Below are 23,837 nucleotides of genomic sequence, written 5' to 3'. Positions count from 1 at the left end.
GTTAAGCTAAAAATATTATGATTTGGCAACTTAATTTTCTCTATTGCTTCAGGCCTAGTACATTTATCAGAATAGAATTTAAAATGTCAATCATACGTTGGAATTATATGATGCCATTTTGCACCTCAATAAAGGCACATTCGTTCAAATTCCACACACTGCAACCTAAGTCCTCTTGCTAAATCACAACGAAAGATTTTAGATAAAAGACCATGGCTTTCAGTCAGTAAGGTTATGAGTCCAATTATCCTAATTGTTTTATCAATACAGTAGGAATATCGACGTAAACCATACACAGTTTAATCTTTACACGTTTTGAATCAACTTAGCATGCTAACAAGCATTTCTCATGAGAAATGGCTAACGTTAGAACTAAACTTCATTAAGAGAGCTCATGAAGACAACTGCTATTGGCAAATTTATACAGCCTAGTTTTAGACCCCAGGCCACCACTTCCTCATAACTTCGATAACAAAAATATCAAAGGGCTTGAATACCTAGAATATTTGTTTTCTGCTCAGCATGGTCTGAGGCAGTGTTAACAAAGATCTTTGGTGTTAACTCGCATAGCTGCTATCAGTTAGCTGCAAACTGTTAGCAGCTAGCGCATATATCGGCCACTTAGCAAGTTGAACTTAACATTACCCCAGTTGTTAATGAAACCGAATGTACAGTTTTGCACAAATGCTGTTAGTTCAACCTATACTGTAAACATTTGACACATTAATACATACTGTAAACTTACCGGACAGAGCAAGTCACTGGTGAAGCTGTTACACTCCCATCCCAAAAGTCAGCCACACCGCTAACACTGCCTAACCGCTGGCTGTGGAATCCAGAATGCCCTCTGCAACTGTGCGTGTGCACTGCGCGTGAGTCCAGTTTACTCAGGTCTGAGTTGTGAAGCTTACTCGTGTATCTCAAGTTTTAGACCCCATTGTTGCAAGTTCGGCACATTACTAATGTTACTCTAGTAAGAACACTAGGTCAGCCTATAGTAAGTAAAGTATACTTGTGTTACTGCAGTAAGATGTAGTGTTATTTTTTACAGTGTACATATGAACAAACCAGCAGGTTACTTATGTTAAGAGCATTTATTTATTTATTTTCGGCAATGAATGGGATGGTGAAAAAATAGTGCTTCATTAACATTTCCACAGTACAATGTTCTCACCCTTAAAATACAAATGTGATCAAGCTTGAATCAAGTTAATTAATTCAGTTGTCTTCTGTTCTTGATGAACACCATATTGCGCATTCATGGACAAAAATGAGGTCTGAGGTGGACTAAACACTAATCACAATGCATCTAAAACATTGATAGTGCTTCATGAAAGAAACATATATATCCCTCTGTACAAATATACTCCAAAGAGCAGCTTAGTTTCTTTGCAAAATGAGTCATTTTTCAATGAGGCAGAATTCATTTAGCCACAGCCAAAACAAGACAGATTCTTTGACAAACATACATTCTCAAACAGATGCCATTTTTCTTTTTTGTATCAGTATTTTTGTAAAGGCAATGTTTAAGTAATCACAAGAGCTAGCTAGGTTGCATGACAATATTATGAAATGAGCCTTCAGATGCTTCAAATTAGAAATAAACTGATCATATAAATTCAAAGCTAACGTTGCATTCAGTCTCCCCCACTTCTCTTGCATTCAAATATGCCACTTTGATATACCACTGTATACTACATACTTTGCACAGTGAAAATATTATTTGGTTTACAGACATCAATCTCCATGATGTTGTAGGGAACAATATTGAAAGTTCCATTTATGTGGGTTGAGATGTGAATATTACTATTAAAGCACATTCCCCAGTGATTAGTGTTAACACACATTTACCACACTTGTACATAATTCTGGACTGTAGAATCATTCTGATCCACTAAGAATGTCAGAGTTTCCTTTCAGCCATATTGTAAGTGCCTATTAAATGAGGCATTGCTTTATGCTTTTGTGTCAAACATACAAATGTAATAAATAGGTAGGTACTATAAGTATGATATAATACATATCACACAAATGTATAATACCAAACATATTAAAACAAAAAGACATGAAAACTTAAAGTGAACCACATGGCACACAAAAATACATGGCAGTTTTTTTTTCAAGAGTAAACATTACAAAATGGTAAAACACAGACACAAATAACAACAGCGTTAGACAGCCTGACATTAATAGGATCTTTAAAAAATTATAACACAATGGTAACAATAAAACAGCAGCAGTGACGGACAATTTTGGACCTGGTTTGACTTTTATGCCACAAAAACATACAACCAGTTTAGAAAGGCTGAGGATCATATCCAACCTCTGGTGTGATCCAGTTATGGACTGGGATGCAGTGGTCAGGGATACTCAGCATACTGGCCTATGAAGTCCACTTCCTCCTCTGCTTTGGCCCTCAGCTCATGGAGAACAGGGGTCAAGACTGCCCGCAGGGTGCAGCAAACCGCCTGGCCATTCTCCGATTCCATATCCACCTAGTGATTGAAAGGGAGACAAGGATTACATTCTAGAGAACCACAACTATATGAAAGAAAAACAGAATTGACATGCTGATCTATCTGAAACAGATGCTGGTATTGTATATTCTTATAGTCTCTTATACATTTTGCATCAACAATTGAATTTATGTGCTGTAATTTAAACTAAAGTAAGTGGGATTTAGCAAATGCCTATACAAAGTGAAAGACTTAACATTCTTGTATCAAATGCGGGCCAACTCTTTCTTGGGCGGCAAGACTACTGCTGCTCCCCCACAACCCCATTGTTTCTGTGCACTCAGAGGGTTTTTATATAACTTTTATAACATAAAAAGGATGTAGACATTAATACTCACCTTTGTAAATGTTTTGATTATACGATCGAGAATGCCCTTTTCCACCTCCTCTGGTATCTCTAATAGATGTGCGGCACAATCAAGAATGCACAACAGAGTTTGTTTGTGGCCCTGAAGTAAAAACAGAAGATCACTGGTTAAAGTTTTCCATAGAAGCCAAAATATGGCTACATTTGTTCAATCTAATCCAAACCAAATCCCACCCCCACTCTCCACAAGTCAAAGAAATAATCTTCGCTAATCCTAGGCTAGAGCACTGTTGTGAATCCTAGGTCAATAGTGTAACACCTGCACTCTGACCACAATGCCAAAGCACTATGTTCATTCGCATGGTACAATGAACCACTCTTGATACTACACTACCCCCAACAACACATTCAGGTATTAGTCTATACCAACAAATCTGGCCATGCAGACATGGGATGGGTGGCTGTCCTGTACAGTCACTGTATCTTTAGTGTTTCTCTGCAACACTGACCTGAAATGGTTACTATTTTTTATCCTTTGGTCAATCATGTAGCAGTTAACAAGGTGGGATTTGATTCCAAACAAAATGACTAAAAATGACCTCCGTGCCACTTACCTTGTCCAGTGAGTCTAGAGCCTGTTGTGAGCTATAGTTGTTCTCCTCCAGTGCCTCCACATCCTCATGGCTGATGACCGGATCTCTGAGCTGCTCCAGCCAAGACCACACGAGACTAGAGAGCACCAGAGGGTCCCGCTCCAGGCAGAGTCGATCCCAGGTCCCCTCTCTGGAGTTCAGCTCCGTCTGCAGGCAAAGAGTAGGTCATTCCATTTAGACTGATTTTAGTTTCACTACTCGAATGCAAAATCACGCCAAAGCCCATAATATCATAATAATGAAAAAAGAACTTCACTTGAAGTAAGAGTCAGTCATACCTGCCACTCTAGCACCTTGTCTCTGAGCTCTTCTTGGTCAGATTCTGTCGCAAGCGCTTGAGCAACCAAGACTCGCCTGGCCTGCGGGCTGAGCTCATTCTGGAGTGCGATGAAGGGGAAGTTTGGCTTCTCCGAATTAACATCGCAAGCTTCCGTTGAGCTAAGATCAGAGACGGCTGATGACTTCCCCCTATCAACACAACCCTTTCCACAACCTTCATCATCCCACGCTGACAACATGGACTCGTTGGTTCCTCTGCTGCTTTCAGTATACCCCACAGACATGCTACGCTGACTCTGTCTGAGAGGTACCCGTCTTGACTGGCATGATCCTCCAGGCTTTTTCTCTGCCTCTTTCCTCTGAGGTTTGTCTGAGATTGGCGAGTTGGAGGGAGAGCGATTGCTTGGGCTGTCACTGTCGTGACTGCGACCGCGACAGTGAGGTTGACCTGGTGGATGCCAAGTAGACTCACAATCCCCAAGGCTGTTGTGAAAGGTGAAGCATGGATTGAAGAGGTCTGACATTGGCCTGTGGCTAAGTGCACTTGCAGAGGCCCCTGCTGGATGCATCTGAGAGGACAGGATGTGCAGGGCAGTGTCGCTCAAGCTAAGGCTTCTCTTGAGGGTACGGAGAGGTTTCAGGAGGTTGCAGGGTTCCCGCTGCCTCCAAACCATGTCCTGTTCGCTGCACAAAGGCCGGTCGTGAGCCAGCAGCACGGGGACGGGGGTTGTCAGCGAGACTCGTGGCGAAGGCACAGGGATGCCCTTCCCCCTCATCTCCTTGCCGAGCTGCTGCAGAGCCTGCTGGGATACGGTCTTCTCTACCTCCGCAGCCAGGTCTGGCAGCTCTGGTGCCGGCCGCAGTTCGTCCACGGGGACTGTGCGGTTCTCGGCCACGTCCAGCAGCAGGCGGCAGATTAGCTGCACGGGTTTGGGCACGTGCTTCATGAGGCGCGCCTCGTAGCCATGCAGCAGGTGGCGCTGGCGGGTCAGGTACTGTGTGAGCGTGACAGTGTGGGCCCTTGGCTCGGCACAGGAGAAGACGCTGCGCAGCGGCACAAGGAACTGGGCAAACTCCCGCACGCACAGTAGCTGTCCCCGCGTCTGGATGGAGTTGGGTCGCTTTGCGCGCACAAACAGGATGGCCTGGTCAGCGCTCATCCGTGAAGTAAAAACGAGGTAGCATGCCAGTAAGACACCTATGAGAGATGAGTAACAAAAAGATTTTGATGCCTTTGGATATGATTCGTTTGTGCTGTCCAAGGAAATGAGACAAGAATTACGTAGAAATAGGAATTTATGGGATCCGTTACTACTATACTATTCAAATCACCTTGTTAGCACCACCATTATGCTTGTCTCTATTTTATGTGTATTTAGAATTCTGTGAACCCTTCTGATACTTTCATTTTTAACTATAGTAATTAAATGCAATTATTTAATTATTCACACACCATTGTGGAGGTGGCCACTCCACAGATCAAAACTCATTTTCCATCACCCATAACAGTAGCTGACCGTGTGCCTGATGCTCTAGTGCATTAGGAGAGGAAGTTATGAACCTCACCTGTTCTTCCAAGACCCGCATGGCAATGGATGGCCATTTTCCCCTCCTGAATGGCAAAGGACATCACTTTAACCATATCCAAGATGGTGGTAAGAGATGCCACGCCATAGTCCTTCCATCCAAAGTTGTAAAAGTAAACTGTAATGAGAAAATATGTGTGTTTTTGTGTGTGTGTGTGTGGCTAGGAAACAAAGCCAAGACGCACAGAACATTTGTACTATACTGCTATGATGCTTGGACAAATTGAAATATAATGAAATCCATCAAATGCTGATGATAGTTTTACAGCCCGACATCAGTGTTCACGGGTCTTTTAAACATCAGCAGTAAAAACCTAGAGGCTATATATAACGTTAATGACATTTCAATAAAAGTTCCTGAAAATCTGCATCATTACACTGGCAGATCGTAGCTCACTAATACAGTGGAAAGTGACGACTTATTCATTTTCCCAGATGGTGGTAACAACACAAATGACTGTTTACTCTGGGGAGCTCATTAAGAGCAGCAAGTCAAAGCGCTTTACCTTGAGCTACATGTTCTCAGAACCATTAAAAAAACACACACACACACACACACAGACACAGACGGACATACATACACAAGAACACACACAAAAGAACAGGCACCGCAGTAGCCTTGAGCTGACCGCTGGATGCTGCGTTGTACAAAGCCATTTTCTACCACTGAGTCCACTGATAATTAGAATGACTCATGATCGAAGGAGAGAAAGACTCACTTCCTGCTTCCATGAAGATCTCAGGGCGATAGGTAAAGCCACTCTCTGCCTCCAGAGGGTTGCCACAGCTGGCATGCTCCCCTGGGCGCTGCAGATTAATCACCGTCTTTAGGCCACACCTAAATCAGAGGGAAGAGCTTCAGTCAGGACCAAGGTTGAGATCAATACGACTGATGGCTTAGGAAGCCAAGATGGCAGATTTAGAGGCACAATGGTGGTGATGTGTGTGAAGTGTATGCTTTTCCTCTAGTAACAGTATTCTTACAAACAGAGGGCCAGGGAAGTTTCAGTGTATGTTGTTTCTGGTCATTGAGCACGGTTCCATGCAGCCAATAAATGGTTTTGAATCAGTTTATTGGGAATAAACCGAATTTGCATGTGTCTTGTAAACACCTTATTCTGAATGAAATAAACCGAAAAAGGCCTATACGGTTTCCTAATAAACCGTTTGCACACCCTAGCATATGCCTGTTTTAAACGGAATATTGGGTCATAAAAACACCTTAAACGGAATATGCTTCCAGAAGGAAGAGTGCTGTAGGCCTGCACATGTGCAATTCGCACAGAATTAGAATAAAATGAAAAAACTGCCTCACACACTTTCCTAATCATGGCGAAACAATGCGCACACTTTTGAAAAGACTAGGAGACAAACTTCAATCATGCAAATGTCATGGAGTTCATCGATGGGAGAAAATGCGACATACGCCTGACCAAGTGAAATACAGGTGGAAGACCCTGAAGATGCTGTATTATTCAGCCAAAAGAGGGAATTCCACCATGACGTTGGGAGCCTATTTGTGGGCTGCGTCGCTGACTTATTCGGAATAATGTTGATTGCTACGTAAACAATATGCTCAAAACGTGACATTCTACTTGCATGTAAACAGGTTAAACGGATTATTGACATAAACGGAATTCTGGCAATAAACGGATTCAAAAAGGTTTATTCCCGGTATGAAAACGTGCTCACTGTTATATTGGTCTATTGGCATATGCAGGTTTAACATACCCTTGAAACTGTTCAATGATGTTATATTTTTCAATTATTTCTGTTGAAGGCCTTGCCATGGCTAGTAGGTTGTCTGTGATCCTGGAAAGAAAGGTGGTAAAACACAGAGGTGGTAAAAAACAAAACGCAGTTCTGAACATAGCGTACGTTTTTATTTAATTATAATACTGAATTTCTTTGACCTAAAAAATAAAAGTAGAAGAAAAACAGATTCAAATAATGTTGTTTGTAAATGACTGACAACAAACCCAACAAATATTGACAAAAGACCAGTGAGTTTGGCTCATATGCAGTATCGACTATGTGCTCTGATTTATATTGATCTACAGCACTGGTTCACAAGGGCATGCAGCACTGCCTGTACAAGGCCACAGCTCAGCCACTTGGCCTCCCCTCTTTTTTAATTTAATACAAAATGGCTTCTGAAATCCATGCTAACAATGAAATGTTTCTGGTGAGCTGAGCGTTGTTAAGGGCGTCATTAGGCTACTGTGTGTTTTCATGTCGGTGAGATCTCACCATGACGAGTAGAGGCCCTTGATGGCTTGCTCCTCGTCGCTCCAGCGGGAGGGGTTCTCGTACTTGCAGGCGCGCCCCCCACAGGTCATGGAACACTGCATGTGACCAGGGATGACATGCCGCAGGGTCTCCCCAACTTTAGTGTACTTTGCTGTCGGGACTCGAACACTAACTGGAGAGAGAAAATGGAGTAACATTGAAATAAGTAAAACAAATACACACTACAACAGCATCACTTAAGAAACACTGTGTGTGGAAATAAAGACAGCAACACCATGAATAAATAATAAAAGTCAAAAAGGGAAATTAGAGAAGTCCTGACATAGTGTTCATTGGATAACATAAAGGTAGATCAGTCATTACCGTCTAGTTAAGAGAGTTATTTCAACTCAAATTTCCGTTTACCATTAACACACAAGATAACACAAATCGGCTGTCAAACAGCTCCATTGCATCATATCCTCATGTAAATGTACACGCATCACATCAATCCTGCCTCTGGAAGTAAGAATATCATATAAATCCGTTTTTGAAAGTGGTAGGCTAGAATGAAATCTGAATTACATCTGCGTCCCTGCGCACTGGTGTCTGCTTCGACCATACTGACGGCCAGCATGACCCGGTGGGAGGAGGTGGAGAGGCTCTCCAGTGCAGAGCTCCGACGCCGCTGCAGCACCTTCAGCAGCACGTCTGAGGCCGAGTGGCGCCGGCTGTTCCCCAGCCCGAAAAGGATGTCCCCAGCGAGGGAACGGCAAGCTGGCCGCTGCTGCCGCTGCATCGCCCTCCAGAACACGATGCACTCGCTGAGTCCAGTGACGTCTCTTCTCCCCCCTCTGTTTATAATTTTCCTTTTTGTCTATTCAGTGCTTTTTACTCTCTTCTTCTCTCCATCTTGCAGTTTGTTTCTGTTCCTTTTGGTACTCTAGTGTTGTCCATCACTTTTTCTGATCACTCTTTCACGCTTTTAACTTTTCCTCTTTTTGATCACTGTCTATCGTTGTCTTTCGCTCCATCTCCCGAACTCACTGTCTGTCTGACTTCCCTTTTTTATTTCTGCTGCCTGGCCACACAGGGCTTCAGCTCGCTCTTGCTCTCTCCCTCACTCACTCGCTCTTTCTCTTTCTGTGGCATCACTGTCGCACCCTCATCAGAACAGAGGTCTATTACTCCGCTCCACTGTGGTGAATCATCATACGCCCCGGCACAATTGCCCAGTGGCACAAAAGAGGCAACGAGAGCGGGGGGTGATGCGATCCATCGCTCTGGCCTCTACACTTCACAAGCGTCTCCATGGCAACAAACTCCTAAGTCAGTGGGTGGCTGAGAGAGCGAGGGGCTGAGAGAGAGAGAGAAGAGAAAGAGAGATAGTGTGTGTGCGTGTGTTGCGTCCGTTGCGTCCGTGCCTCCCTGACGCCACACCAGTGGAGCTGTAGCTGGAGTTGGAAAAATGACATGCTTTCTAAAATGGCACAACACTAGGGATTGCATAAGGCACCTAGCATTCAAAAGAGCTGACACACATGAAGGTGTAATTACACCCTTTCTCCCTAATGCATTTCATTTTCTCCTTTTTGCATTCTGGCTATGAGTGTTTTATGTAACTCAGATGAGCACTTTAATGGCCAAGATGAATGCAAAACCATGATTAAATAACTCCTTCAAGACAAAAAACGCCTACATGTTTTTAGTAAACTATCAATGCAAGTGGTACCTTTTCATTCAGAGCTGTCCATCAAATCCACTGGCCTATGATCACTATGCTATTTCAACGTTTCAGCAAATGCAGATATTAAAGGGGTACATCGGCTACTGTGCTTCCATTACTTACATACATACATACATACTAAGTAAAACCGCAAACCATCAGGAAGAAAAGGCCAGCAATAATCTTACTTTTGTGTATCAAAACTAAAGTGAATCCACTCAAACATGGATTTGATAGCTGGATTTCCTTCATACACATAAACCTGCTCAGTAAGCCACCATAACAATCACTCTCCCATCTCACCCCTCTCTGTGTGTGTCTGTTCCCAAGGTCGCTCCTCCTCTCCCTCCCTCCCTCTCGCCTTCTGGGAGACGATGAGGATGCGGCGGTACCCACCTGGCTCCATCTCCGTGCTGGGCTCCACAGGACTGGGGTAAGGAACGTCACTCAACAGACTTACTCCCGCTGCCATGGCTGACGCTGAAAGGTACGAACAAACATGGTGACAAAAGAACACACACGCAGAGGACCATGACACATGCGTGCGCACACACACAAAAACGTTTTTTAAAAAAATGAAAGAGACGCCTTGATGGAAACGTTGGTGAGCTGGAAATGCTGTCACGAGCTAAAGCAAACAGTCTAAATCGCGTAACGAAACAAAGCCACAGGCAAGATGGGAGGCCCCTGTAGCACAAGCAAAAAGCAACAGACACTGTAGTGTGTAGAGAGAGAAAGAGAGAGATTAAATGTCTCTCTCTGCAGTGAATGAATTGAAGAGAGAATACATCTGTTTTTGTTAAGGAAGGAAGGAGTGAAGGGTAGAAAGAAAAAGACAGCTAATGTCACAATAGGTCTCAGGTGTCACCAGTGGCCAATAGACCTCAGGAAGGTGGGTGTGGCTGTGAGTCCCTCCCCTCAACAATTCTCAGGGGTGATGAGATCTGTGTGGGTTGATTTGTCTCAGCACAGTCTCATGTTTACACAATTAGAGGATACAGACCCCAGAGCTCTTCACTCCCCGATAGTATACTTTCATCTACCCGTGACGGTGCTGTTATTTTATCCCCATGTGTGTTTCTGTAACATAAGAATGCATTTGGCTACAGTATACCACCTCTACTGTAGGCTACTATAGGAGCCAGAAAACTTCTGAGAAATATACAAAGACCTTAGACCTTATTTCTAAAGATAAGTGTGCTGGTTCAGACCCCTTGGGTCTCACAGTTCAACAAGACCTGCCACCTGTAGATCCTCTTAATCCAAAAAACGTAACAGATTAAGCTTGTATGGTACTCCACTCCTTAGGGAAGATGCACTGCACCATCAATTATGGATAACACACCAAACCCCCCCCCCACACACACACACACACACACACACGACAAACACCACCACCACCACCACCACCACCAGACCCTTTGTGACTAAGGCACCTGATTTGTGCATGACTTCATCCTATGAGGGTGTTGGGCTGTATTCTCAGAGTCTACTGAACCCTGGAGACCTGGGAATATATCAGAGGCCCACGGTTAGGCCTAGCCTCTCGTGTTACCGCAACCCACACCTAATGGCTCTTATCAGAAACGGCATTAGCTGTGGCCCAAATTACACAGGTGAAATACGGCACCAGAGCCTTAGTGGTGCCAGGTTAGACAACCGGTACATCGCTTGAATCTAATGTCATAAGTCATGGTGTTTTAACGAACACGAAGAGGTTAGTCAGTTTTTCGCTGGAGTTACACTTTAAGTCTAATGTGCCCAGTAAATATACTACTGTAATTTCCCAAGTATTAGCCGTGGTTTATACATTGATTTTGCAAAATTACTTCAGCTATGAGGTTAATACACGGGGGAAGTTAATATGGTATTAATATGGAAAAGTCCAAAAGTAGTATACATCGCACACTGGAGAGTATTTTGCTGACTTTATTTGGCGTGAACGCATTTTCGCAATTTGCTTCATCAGGTTCACGTTCATGGTATTAATATGGTTTTGTTTTTTTAACCAACCATTTGCATAAAACACTGTCCTGCAGTTTATGTACAATGCGGCTAATGCACAGGAAATTGCTGTACTCAGTGGCAAATAAAAGGCACTTTTCACTGTTCAGGCCAACTGTTTCAATATCTTATTTAGCCAACAAAGGGAGTACATGAGCGCCCCTAAAAGTTTGAACCCTCTAAATTATTTAAATGAAATTTGGTAACGCTATATCATTGTACTCTTGTTACACTGTAATTAAACCATTAAGTACAATGTAATGCACTAATTCATTGTGTAACAATGATAGTTTGTACCATGGTAAAATTAGGTAATACAATAAGCATCACTCCTGATACAAATTTCTTCTTTGTTGGAGCACCCAATCGTGCTTATCCATAGGGATACAATTGAACACTGTGAAGACATTAATTCATGTTATGCAATAATCAATTGTAATCAAATATATATAGACATTTTCAGTGGGTGGTCCATTATCTTAATTTGCACCAAATTGCTGGGAGCTTTCGTATATATCCCTTCAACTCCTTTCCCAGTTCTGTGATCTGTAGCCTACTTATAATGTACGCAGTAGGCCTATGTGACCTAATCCTTACCTTAATCCTAACCCTTGCACATCTAATACAGAGCATCAATGTGCTGTGGGTTATATCATTACTCAACATACAGCCTAGCCCAAGGCTGAGCTAAAACCTTTACTACCCTATGCATGGTGTCATATGGAACAAGGACAAAGTAATATAAAATGTGACCCAAACTTCAGCATAACCTGTATCAGACAGAACAAAAAGAACAAGCAAGGTCTAGAATGCTTCAGTGCCTTTGGACAAGGGTCAATGATTAGGCCTAGATCGCGTTAGTTATACCAACATTCATCCGATAGCCTCGGTCCTGTTTAATTCATGCTGTAAAGTTAGACCACAGAGGACTAACTAGCTAGGCTAGACGAGCTTATCAGAATCATTTAAGCTGAAACGTACCCCTCTCTTTCTTTCATTCTCTCTCTCCAAAATCTGACGAGAGAGCCTGAGTGAGACCCAGCTCATTCTATCCAGCCGAGCCATTTGAAACCATTCAATCACTTTGTAGCCTACAGACCACCCCGGTGACACAGATTTTTCAAATGATTTATTTTATCACTGAACTAGAATAAGAACACGCTTGACAGGTGAAAAGGGGAGAGCAAAAAAACATAGCTCAAACAGATAGACGTAGTTATAAAAATATAAATGAACATAGTTCAAACAGATAGACGTAGTTATAAAATTATAAATTAATCATTAATTTTAAGGGGGATTATGAACATTTATGGCTGAGCAACAAAAAGCCGAGTCGACATCTATTGTATTATTTTTATAAGAGCTTATAAAATGGCCTCCTATGACGCATTAGATGCCCAAAGTGTGTCGGAGATGGTTCTAAACATGTAGGTGTTCATGGATTTCTGCTTATGTTTGAAAGTCACTTGAGATGTAGTGTTACAATTGTTGTGAAGAAAACATATGTTGTGAAGAACATTGTTTCTGCATGTGAGAGGTGAGAAACATGGAGTGCGAACTTTGAGAGAAAACTAAAGGAAAAGCACAGCAGATGGAGAGAGGGAGAGAGAGAGAGACTATGATGCTCTCTGTTGTGCGTCTGAGTCGGTATGTGGGAGGTGAGTGTCTTTACCCACTGGGCTTGTGAATATATAATTAGGCTCCACTCAACTCCAACATTTTGAAGCGGTTCAGACCAATCTCTTTTCTAATTCAACTGTGCAGACAGACAGCAGGCATATAAATGACTTGTCAGAAGTGGTCATGACTCATGTGGAGTCCAAAGGGGCCAAATTAGGCTATCCGGGATACTGATATCTTTCATTAAAATATCTTTTAATAAGCAGTATATCTAACATAGATATTAGGTTGCCATGTTTACACACTAACCTGCCTAATCTCTTCTGAGAAATGGTGCAAAAAGTACAAAAGTCATGAGGCTACTCTTGGCCCCGTGTACACATCGCTAGCTTTCTCTACTGAATGCATTTCATCGCCTCACTAGTTTAATTGGCTTTCAACTCATTAGCAAAATTGTGAGACAGGGAACAGCCAAAACAGAGGTGGGTGTATAGGCAGTGTGTTTACACACAGGTGAGAAATGAGTCCCTGGCTCACTGGAAAATAGCTGGCAGCTAGGCGTGTTCTGACTTGAACGATGATGTCAGCAAGACAGACAGTAATTGGCAAGCAGAGGTTGTACACCGTGCACAAACAGTGGATTCCTTCCATTGTATATTAGTTGTCCAAACATAAGCTCGGCATTTTGGACCACAGCTTCTTTTTTTTTTTTTTTGTTAATGTGCTTTGCTCTATTTACAGTATGACAACAGCTTACTAGGCAAAAGCTAGAGTAAATGTGCTGTATTAGCTTCTGTCCCAGGATATGATCCTACATTGAAAGATAACACTAAAGAAGCGATTTGGGACCCAAATTTAGGCCTATATGCTGCCACAACATACGTAGGCTGAGCCTATTAGATGAGTCTGTCACAACACATAAACAGGCCTCCTTAAGTTGTGCTTACAAATGCATAATTACTAAAACTGATCCCTTCATACATTATTAAATTTAAATCAGCTCAAGACAAAAAAAGGTTATAGACAAACATTTAAGGTTCTCACACCTTCTTTATATTTCTACATACCCTGACAGAACACTGTTCTTGAGTCAAATAGGCTAGATATTTTACACCCTTTCTGGAGTGATATGTACGGAGCCCGGGAGAGCTCACTTTAAGTGATATTTTTTCTGGTCGTGATAATTTGTGAGCACGTTTTCCTTTAATTAAGCCCTCGAATTAATAAAACGCGGAGCACGTTTTTCCTTTAATTGAGCCCTCGAATTAATACAACGTGACCCGTTGTAGGCCTAAATTGAGCTCTCGAAATATGTATTTCGTGCTCACATTTAGTAATTCCCGACATTTTCTCACTGCTCGCTGTGCTGTGGTGGCAACTTCATGTTACCTTGACATGGACTAGGCCTACAGCTGTCTGTAACAGTTCATATTGGTAATGTGATGATAACCGTAAGCAGCTAATTAAAGACTTTAGGTGGTCATGTTTTATAGCGGACTTCTACTCTTTGTAGCAGGGGCACTGTGGTGTCAACCGCCAGCTATGGAGACCCATAATGGGGAAATTCTACTACAAAGGCTACTCGCGGGCTCTGTTGTAGCCTAATGACCGGTTTCCACTATCTCCTGGATTGTTGACTTAACTGTGAGGTCTAGAAGTCAATCGAAGCACATCACAGCGACAAGCCCCCAAACAATTACAACACGTACACCTACTGTTGGTACAAATAGGCTACTGCGTATTAGTAGTATCGCCTAATACCCACCCAATACAATAAGGTTCCCTCTAGCGCCCGATGGGCCTCACCATATAACCCACGCCGCACACCAATGATGCACACAACGAGGTAAGCTTTGATACGGACTATGAAACGGGAGACATAAACAGTGTCGTTCACGATGCTCAGCTTCTCAGGCTATGTAGCCCAACTCACACCGTTCGCGATAAACACCACAGCTCTGCATACACTTGGACCTCAACAAACACTCAAAACTTCGCCAAACATTCAGCTGGACGATGTTGGCAAGGGGCCTGTACAAACACACACAATCATCTGCTCTCCCACCTACAGCCTACCTAACGGGGCTATAACCAGGTGCACTGCAATCAATGAGATTCCCTCTACGTCACTACAAGCGACACACCTCCCGACGTCATTCCCGGGATACCCCTTGACACCACACTATGTTTTTGTGCACACAATTGAATTTCTTCGAGCCCACGTTTTAATTATTCGTGGGTGCGTTTTAGTAGATCGAGATCTCGAATATACTATAACGTGCTCATGTTTACATGTGTCAAGACAATATTGAGTGCACGTTTTACAAACTGTGGCCACGTTTAAGTAGATCGTGCTCACAATGTTCTATAACCATGTTCACAAATTGTGCTCTCGTTTTAATAAATCGTGCCCTCGTTTTAGTAAATCGTGCGCTTTTCGTTTTAGTAAATAGTGCACTTGTTTAATAAATTGTGCCCCTCGTTTTACTATGCTTAAAATGAGAGCTCAATTTAGTAAAATGAGCTCACACTATAGTAAAACGAGAGCACAATATATAGTAAATTGTGCACACGATTTAGTAAACCGAAGCACAATTTAGTAAAACGAGCCGCACGATTTAGTAAAACGAAAGTGCACAATATAGTTAAACGAGGGCACAATTTAGTTAAACAAGAGCACAATGTAGTAAAACGAGCGCACAATGTAGTAAAACGAGCGCACATTCTCTCAACATGCAAAACATTTTGCGATGACCCCTCTAGGGCTCCGTAGATATGTAAAGCTACAGTGCACTTAAAATCTGCAAAGCAGCAACAGTCTTGCATAAATAGGCAGACAATTAGGTGACGGGTCTACTTAATCGTGTATAATATACAATGCAACTCCGGTCACCTTGAAATACCAAATGTAATAATATTTTAGGAACATAATTTATGAACAATAAAGCTATGTAGCCTACCTGTGGAAACACTGTTTGTGCTAAATGTAGACTTAGAGAATCTCACAGTAGGCCCAAGCAGGTGCCAAGGCTTTGAAGAGTTGGCATATATTGCTTTTGATCTTGTCAATTTTTGTAGCCACATCACTCTGATCAAACATATTTAAATGTATGCAACTACGGCAGTGTGAAGTCCATTTAAGGTGACATGACCGTGATGTAACCATGGAAAAAAATATTATTTGATGTATGTATGAGGTACAGAAAAGCAATATGAGGGCAGAGATGGGGAAGGTCGAGTGGTAAAGAAAAAGAGAGACAAAGGAATAACGAAATATAGAAAGATGGAGAACAGAGAGGGCAGTTTAGACAAAGAAAGATATAGGGATAAGATAGAAAGAGGAAACGGAGGGGCAATATAGGGACAGTGATTGGGAGAGATAAACCAATTAAATAGATGGGGAAGTAGAAAATAGATTGACTGATCGGTATAAGGAAAAAGGCTGACCATCTTAATAGTGTTCTTTGCCAGCACTAACCCATAGTAACGTGTTTGGGGAAGCTACTTGAGAAATGGGTGCCTGGGTAAGACATTAAAAATCAGGCTCATACATGCAAACTGATAAACTCATAGACTGTGTATAGAACTGTTCTATACAGTCTATGGATAAACTAAATGTTCTATTGTCCTGGGTAGCCAGGCAACAGGCGTCGGCTACCATTATAGGCTAATAACCTCAATATATGACAGAGAGCAAATAACTGACATGTAGCAAGGAAATAGGTTACAATAACAAATATTACATCTTTTATGTATCCTGGTGAAGGACACATCTGGACATACAGCTGCCTGTTAGCTAGCCCACACTGAATTCTCTAATTACAATGCATGTTCCTTGTTAGCTAATGGTAATAACCATAGTTTATTCTGTATTTATCAATATAGCATTACGGTAACACGAGTGATATTAGCGGACCAAACAAAACAAACCCACATCATCTACCCATCTTCTGTTCCAACAGGTGGAGTAACAGGATGCATAACGGTGCCTTGGCCAACCAGCTAATTTAGCTAGCGTTACTGGCTACGGGATCACGTTAGCTTGGATAGCTTTTTAGCTAAAAGCTAAAAACACACTCGTGTTCAGTTACATACCTGGTTCTTCGTTCCTCGTTAAAGTACAGTTGTCGGATGTTTTCATAGCCTAGATATTACATATTTTGATCCAGTCATGGTGCACGCCGCGGAGCCGTGTCTTTCCATTCAAATAAAACTTCACGAGTATTTGGTCCTTTCCTGTATCCATTTGGATGACTGGATACGTAGCATGTTGTGGAAGGTCTCATCGCATCTCATTGGCTGGGAAGACAGCATGTGATTACACTGATCTCATTGTCCAGAGTGCAACCAGAGAATGTCTAATGGGCTCTGGTGCAACTTTGCAGATCCCATTTGGTGGTAGTCTAGAGGCTAATTTACGACAACAAAGTACATTCTGCTGAAAAAGTTAGAATGTAATAAGAAGAAAGGGGTCACCATCATCATTTGGACTTGTTTCTTTTCCTTCGATGTTTCCCTTCTATTTCCCCAAAAGAATGAAACGCTGGGCCAATACAGCCATATGGTAGGCTACTAAAATTACATATAGGCCTACCTTAACTTTTTAATGAAGAGGGTTTTCATTCACAACGAAGGAAGCCAACATCAAAGGATGAGCGCGCATTTGAACTTGCTGAGCCTGCGGACACATATTATTCTCTGGCAAATAGTGCCACCTAGCGATAAAGGTTTATTCTGCTTCACGCTTCAAAACAAAACCACTGAAATTACAAGCTTGTACTCTCTATAAAAGAAGCCTGTGAACAATACAGACATCTTCCGTTCAAATCAGGCTACGCCCAATAAAAACGTAATAACTTAGGCTACGATACGAAACATTGAATGTAGAACTAGGCTATCAATATTAGCCTATGTGGTTGTTTATGGAATTGAGTCAGGCTTGCTTTATCTGGTCTTTGCTCTCAAACTGTCAGGTTTGATCACTTCCACAGGATTAATATTCCCTTTCAGCCTTGAGGTCTTCAAAAGGGTTTACTTTATTCTGCCAGACTAAAAAAATATTTGTCAGAAATAATAATTTCACATAACATTAGGCCTACATACATTCTAATGAAGCTTTTCTTTGTAGCAGATCAAGTCAGATTAACAAAAAGAGGCCTTGTCCTCGGTTCACGCACCCTGACATGAAACAAATTGGATAGGTCTATCCCAACGGTTCGTGTGTAGGCTATGCGCCACTCCATAAATGGCATCAACTTTTTCTTAATCATAATCTAGGCTACTGATAATATGCCTGCTATACAATACGTGGACTTTCGAATGAACGATAAACGCCCGCTGCTCTTTAAAATGAAATAACGCTGGGAAGAGCAAGGACCAAGCATCTTAAAGTCAAAAAACACTTTTATTTAATACAATTTAATAAAATATAATAAAAATAACCTTTACGATAACCTTCGGGACTTGATAGGCTGCTATCTCTCTGAATAAATCTGAAAAGACAGAAGCACAAATAGGCCAATGCGTGTTGCTGTCATGTCTCAGAGACAACAGTTGTTTTTGAGTTTAAAGGCAATGGTGATTATAAATAATGGGGAAATAATAATTGGCTATAATAATAATAATAATAATAATAATAATAATACAAATAATAGTGTTTTAGTCTACATACGTATGTGTTACATTATTCCAAACACTAATAGCCTAATTCATTTTCTTAAAAAAGTAATAGTTATAGGCCTACACTAATGTTTAATGAGCATTTGTCACTTTTATCGCCCATAACCTTGATGACTGCACTATTAATTTAGACAATTAGGCTAAGTATCTCCGAGTATAATTCCAACAGATTAAATTATAGCCTTATCTATCACGTAAAAGGGGTTGTTTTTCCTGATTTTATATTTATTTATCTTTATTTATTAATTTTCCGTTATTGTTTTAGCCTGCTAAACAATGCACATAGCCTACCTCTAAATAATTTTAATCTGCTAATGTGTTGGTTATCTGCCGTGCAGGGTCGTTGGAGTAGGTTAGCATAGATATAACTCCAACGACAGGAAAAATAATTCTGGAAATATTGGGGTTTTTACCATTTAAGTTTTTATCTACTAACACGACTTTGTTCTATTTGTTTTTACAAGTTCCAGTATTGTTTAAGATGAAATGGTCATGCAGACGGTTTTAAGTCTGTTTCATGCAAATATTCTAGCAGTGAATTTGATCCGCAATTATCTAAATATTCTCAAACACTATTCTACAATGCATGGATGTTCAGAGCTAAAAGTATGTTGAAGTCATAATCATGCTTTATTAAAACGATTTGGCAATCGATTTATGGCTCTACATCCAGCAAGTGCAAGCGGACCATTACACTTACACAAATCATTTGTGGAAATCATTATGCTGAAATTATGATATGACCGGAGACTAGATGTGTGTCTGCATGTAAATGTCCCGTTAGCCAGTTCTGAAAGTTTGCTCTCCAAGGGGGAGGGCCGTGACGTATCCTTTAAAAAGGCTGAGCTCTCTAGGCTGGTCGAATTGAAAGATATACTACATCCATTTGAACAGTCACGCAGCTTTCCTTACCCTTTCCGTCCTGAGAAGTAGAGCTCATTGACCTGGTTGGGATGTAAAGCCTTCTGCGGTTATTTTTACGCAAGGTTTACAACTTGTGCGTGCGCAACAAGCTTCGGATACCAACTAATGCGTGGTTCTTTTTTCTGTCAAAAATGGGGCAAACTAGGGACGTGGCCCCATTCGCCTGAGAGACTTCTGCAACATCATTCAACAGCTTTTTCGAAAGTGAGGATAAGTTGCCAGATGTGGGAATAACCATCGAACATCGTTGGGAAAAAGTTGTGTTTAACTTCCGCGTGTTTGATTTGAAATTGTTCCTTGGAACTGTTACTTCAACTGTTTACAAACTATGCAGCATCATTTGGAACTAGGAGGACATTATTATCCTCCGGAAGCACATCCCGACCACAGATCCCACCGCTACAGGAGTTTCATGATCGAAGAAATTTTGACGGACCACCCTGACCACAAAGTGGCCGCGCCGGCTGGAGAGCTCCTCAAATTTGGAGTACAAGCTCTTCTTTCTGCACGGCCATACCACAATCATTTAGGTAAGTTTATATCTGTTATTTGCTCAGGAGTTATGCGCACTTGTGTACATCGAAATGTAGCATGTTTAAAGACGTGTTGGACTATCTTTATGGGGGTACCAAAAACTGCTAAACAAAAACGCATATGCAAGTTAATGCACCAATGCCAAATGCATCGTCTCGAGACCGTGGTCGTAGACGAGCATGGTAAATACTGACTAGCAAGTTGTGACCAGAGATGCTGTGAAGAGGTTGAAGAAAATCAGTGTATTTATGTTAGCAAGGTATTTCAGCTGGGGAACAGATCATGCGAGAAACATATCGGCTGACTAGGTGCACTGCCAGTTTTGTGCGTAAATCAAATCAGATTTCCCAACACCAGAAGTGTGATGAAGTACATAATCTGGTAGATCACCAGTCACAAGGTCAAATGTGATTATTCAGGCGATATTGCGATGGAGTGTACACTACTGAAACAGTCATTTCATCCTTGTTTATATTTAGGAAATGAAAATGGGTCAAGTCAATAACAAAGCACACTGTGAAGCCAACATGGACAACAAATAGGCCTAGTCGTCAATAGGATTATCATGTAAATGTGTTGTTGTTATTATTATTATTATTATTATTATTATTATTATAGCGGCTTACATCTGTCACTACTTGTAGCATGTATTACAAAAGTGTGTGTGTAAAGTTATAACCATTTAGGTAGCCCTTCTGCACTGTTCAGGCAAATTAATCCGGAATATCAGGAAGCCCCTATCAATTCTCATCGTATTAATCAAATGATAATTGTTGTTTCACCTGCAGTCTTGAAGGCAGACCAGGCCGGTATCCTGAAGTTCCCAATGTCACCCCTATCGTGTTCGCTAGGAGCGCCGCTGGGATCCGCACTGCTTTCCGGCGCTGGCCTGCAGGTTGGTTCGGCCTCACATCATTTGCCTCTGGATCTCCATCTGCGCAGTAAACTTGATCCCGGCGGGGATGGCGTGAGCAAGACAAAGAAAGGAAGGCGAAGTCGAACAGTTTTTACTGAACTCCAGCTCATGGGCTTGGAAAAAAGATTTGAGAAGCAAAAATATCTCTCCACACCAGACAGGTATGGAACTTGGCTTCGACAACATTACCTTTGTATTTCATTTTAGATGCACGAGTGTTATTTCTCTATTCTGTGACCAGTTTGTGCATGCTTATAAGGTCTATGTTTTCTACACAGACTTAATGTGTCAATGGAATTAACAAGAGCTCTCTCCCTCATCACAGAATAGACCTGGCTGAATCACTAGGCCTAAGTCAACTTCAAGTTAAAACGTGGTATCAAAACAGAAGAATGAAATGGAAGAAAATAGTAAGTTTTTAAACTTGTCACAGTCCATATCACTTTTAGATACATGTTGCTTTGAGCTCAATTCACACTGACAGTGTTGTCAACACCATGCACATTTAATTAATAGGCTGTTCGTTTACAATTTTATGCGCAGGTTTTACAAGGAGGAGGACTGGAGTCTCCGACCAAACCGAAAGGCCGGCCGAAGAAGAACTCCATCCCAACAAGTGAACAACTCTCGGAGCAGGAAAAGTCTCGGGAAACGGACCGACTATCTGACAGTTCCTCCTCGACACGCTCGGATTCTAATCAAGAAGAGTAAATGACTCTAATATTGTGTAGAAGAGAACTTTCTGTCAACTGCCAATCGACGCACTACCGCCCCCAAAGAGGCCTGTCACCTCTGGATGCTCTCCCGCAGTTGGCCGTTGGCACCTCGGACATGCGAGGTACATTCTTGGAGACTTGGAGGTCTGCTTATGTTATAATTTTGCCTCTACGATTCCTTTTCCCACCGAGTGTTCTTCCTCCAGCGTCATGGTGAACAGACACTCCCGCATGCCTTGTCTGAAAGGAGGGAGCAAAACTGGTCAGTACAGATGAACTTTTTGTATTGGAGAACACTCATCCACACTCATTGTGCATATAACTAAGCTGAAATGTTATCTTAACAGTATGATTTGATGCAATTAAATATGTTTTTTCACAAAACAATCAACGGTTTCCTTATTATTCAAGCACCAAGTCAAAGAGCGCAAACGAGTTTCATATTTCAGAGATTATTACAGGCATAATACATATCTCAATGCACCTGGTAATACTATCCCAATACAAATAAAAACTGCAATAAAATCGACAATGAGAGTGTATCACATGTCCATTTGATTGATGTGTGGATCTTTTGTAATAATATATGTTCCGTTTCTAGTAATACAGGGTTAATCACATCTTTACTTGTGTGTTATTCAGACTTCAGCAAATACGATGAAGCGTTTCATATTTTCCAGGGGTAATGAATTTTTAATGACTTGGGTTTTTTTCTGCCAGGTAGTTCATTAATGTTGAGACAATGCAGGGTCTACTACTGGTAACATAAATCAAATAAGCAAAATTAAATTATCGTGTGTAAGTTGCAACGCTAATTATAGTTTCTGCTTTTTACAAATCTGTTTTTAATTTGCTTTTACATGGAGTGCTTGTCTCATCCACACAATTCGATTTGCTGGAAATGTCTTTAATTCATATTTTCGAACAGGTGCATGATTCTCAAAACATTCTTAACATAGGCCTGTCTGTCTCTTTTGTCATTCATGGTGTGTAGATTTTGTCCTTCTATCAAAAACTCAAATTCTCTGCATTGGCCCACCCATCCTTTAAATTTAAAATGGTGTGAAATACTAAAAGATGCCTTAAGGCATTTTATCTAGGATATGACCAATTTACCTAAGTGAACACACGCAATGGTTTGCGTCAAAAAAGGGCGCACACTCACAACAGGGGCATTGCCAAAATACTTACCATATTTAGGCATAAACCAGAGATATGTGCATTTATTTAGGAATCATATTTTACCACAAATTATATCGATATTCCTTTTGTAACAGCAGCCTTCGCAGTCACAGGCGAGATCATATGGTCATCAAAAGTCTTGTGTTATGTTGGCCAGTGTTTACGCAGCTCTCCCCTTATACTCATAGTGCCCAACCTTAACTTAATCAAATGCGCGCTAGCATCTCGCATTCTTGTCCTTTAAACTTGCTGTGCATCTAGGCCAACTCCTATCACTGACTAATGATTTGTGGTGACTTTGCTGTTTGCGAGGAGATTGGAGAGCTTTTACCGTGTATGTACACGAAAGCTTTCAATTGTTAATTTCTGACTTTAACACCAAACTTCACGATCAAACTTTATTAAAATTATACACGTCACGGTCCGTGTCCTTTTCTTATATTACACCATAATGCACTGCAGGCTGCTCTATATGGACTACAGCAACATGTATAGGCCTAATGGTCAAAGGCATCAACTACATAGGCAGAGTATCTCTGGCAACATAGCCTCATAATATCACACAGAGAAACAATTAAAGACACTAAACAAGTTTACTTTATGCGCACATGATTTTTTTTAACTCGGTTTTAATTTTTATGAAATTTTCTTTGCCACTAATATATTTACAGTCGACGGAAATCTGACAGTGCCCCACAACATCTACGAATATTCTGCATTATTTCCTTTTATTTATCTGTAGGTGTGAATGTAACTCCTTGCGTAGGCTACATTCAAATGATGTGTCCTAACAAATCAGTGTGCTGGTGACAGAGCTTGTATAGACATGCGCGGATGTGGATGAAAATGTTTGGGCCCACAACATGAGATGCTCTACAGAGATTTGGGAATGCTTGTGTTAAGCGAAATATATATAGGCCGGGTCCTCAAGTAACTGAAATAAGTTTTAGTCATGCGTAAACCAAA

General features: G+C 41.4%; 2 protein-coding genes and 1 long non-coding RNA gene across 5 annotated transcripts in view; 2 read left to right on the top strand and 1 right to left on the bottom strand.

The window, feature by feature from the left end:
- The window catches only part of LOC125301889, a 111,707-nt gene that overhangs the window by 3,120 nt on the left and 84,750 nt on the right, over positions 1–23,837 (top strand). Inside the window, exon 2 of the long non-coding RNA XR_007194810.1 lies at positions 9,627–9,729. This is a non-coding gene — a long non-coding RNA (uncharacterized LOC125301889). The remainder of the gene's footprint in view (positions 1–9,626; positions 9,730–23,837) is intronic.
- Positions 1,080–17,802, bottom strand: ptpdc1a (protein tyrosine phosphatase domain containing 1a). Of its 3 annotated transcripts, none has more exons than XM_048254721.1 (10): positions 17,016–17,802; positions 9,600–9,776; positions 7,592–7,763; positions 7,073–7,153; positions 6,061–6,179; positions 5,322–5,459; positions 3,755–4,953; positions 3,438–3,623; positions 2,855–2,965; positions 1,080–2,495 (listed from the first exon to the last, which is right to left on the bottom strand). In XM_048254721.1, the coding sequence occupies exons 1-10, from the start codon at positions 17,059–17,061 to the stop codon at positions 2,361–2,363; spliced, it is 2,364 nt and encodes a 787-aa protein (XP_048110678.1). In that variant the 5' UTR covers positions 17,062–17,802; the 3' UTR covers positions 1,080–2,360. The 3 variants fall into 3 exon arrangements, with proteins under 3 accessions (XP_048110678.1, XP_048110680.1, XP_048110679.1); XM_048254723.1 differs by having other exon boundaries at positions 9,693–9,776; positions 17,016–17,800; XM_048254722.1 differs by lacking the exons at positions 9,600–9,776; positions 17,016–17,802 and adding an exon at positions 8,156–8,408.
- barx1 (BARX homeobox 1) lies at positions 19,170–22,076 on the top strand. Its single transcript, XM_048254724.1, has 4 exons — positions 19,170–20,053; positions 20,846–21,134; positions 21,299–21,383; positions 21,517–22,076. The coding sequence occupies exons 1-4, from the start codon at positions 19,852–19,854 to the stop codon at positions 21,682–21,684; spliced, it is 744 nt and encodes a 247-aa protein (XP_048110681.1). The 5' UTR covers positions 19,170–19,851; the 3' UTR covers positions 21,685–22,076.

Source organism: Alosa alosa, chromosome 10, assembly GCF_017589495.1.
Source record: "Alosa alosa isolate M-15738 ecotype Scorff River chromosome 10, AALO_Geno_1.1, whole genome shotgun sequence".
In the NCBI taxonomy this organism is placed as follows: domain Eukaryota; kingdom Metazoa; phylum Chordata; class Actinopteri; order Clupeiformes; family Clupeidae; genus Alosa; species Alosa alosa.
The sequence above is the reverse complement of the archived record's forward strand: the minus strand, read 5'-3'. Positions and strand labels throughout refer to the sequence as shown.

Excerpts from the sequence above, each read along its gene's own strand:
- ptpdc1a (XM_048254721.1), bottom strand. The coding sequence starts at position 17,061 with ATGAAAACATCCGACAACTGTACTTTAACGAGGAACGAAGAACCAG. Across the intron at positions 4,954-5,321 it reads TGCGGGTCTTGGAAGAACAG|GTGTCTTACTGGCATGCTAC; the intron begins GTGAGGTTCATA and ends CATCTCTCATAG. Across the intron at positions 2,496-2,854 it reads TAATCAAAACATTTACAAAG|GTGGATATGGAATCGGAGAA; the intron begins GTGAGTATTAAT and ends TTCAATCACTAG.
- barx1 (XM_048254724.1), top strand. The coding sequence starts at position 19,852 with ATGCAGCATCATTTGGAACTAGGAGGACATTATTATCCTCCGGAAGCA. Across the intron at positions 20,054-20,845 it reads GCCATACCACAATCATTTAG|TCTTGAAGGCAGACCAGGCC; the intron begins GTAAGTTTATAT and ends TTTCACCTGCAG. Across the intron at positions 21,135-21,298 it reads TATCTCTCCACACCAGACAG|AATAGACCTGGCTGAATCAC; the intron begins GTATGGAACTTG and ends CCCTCATCACAG.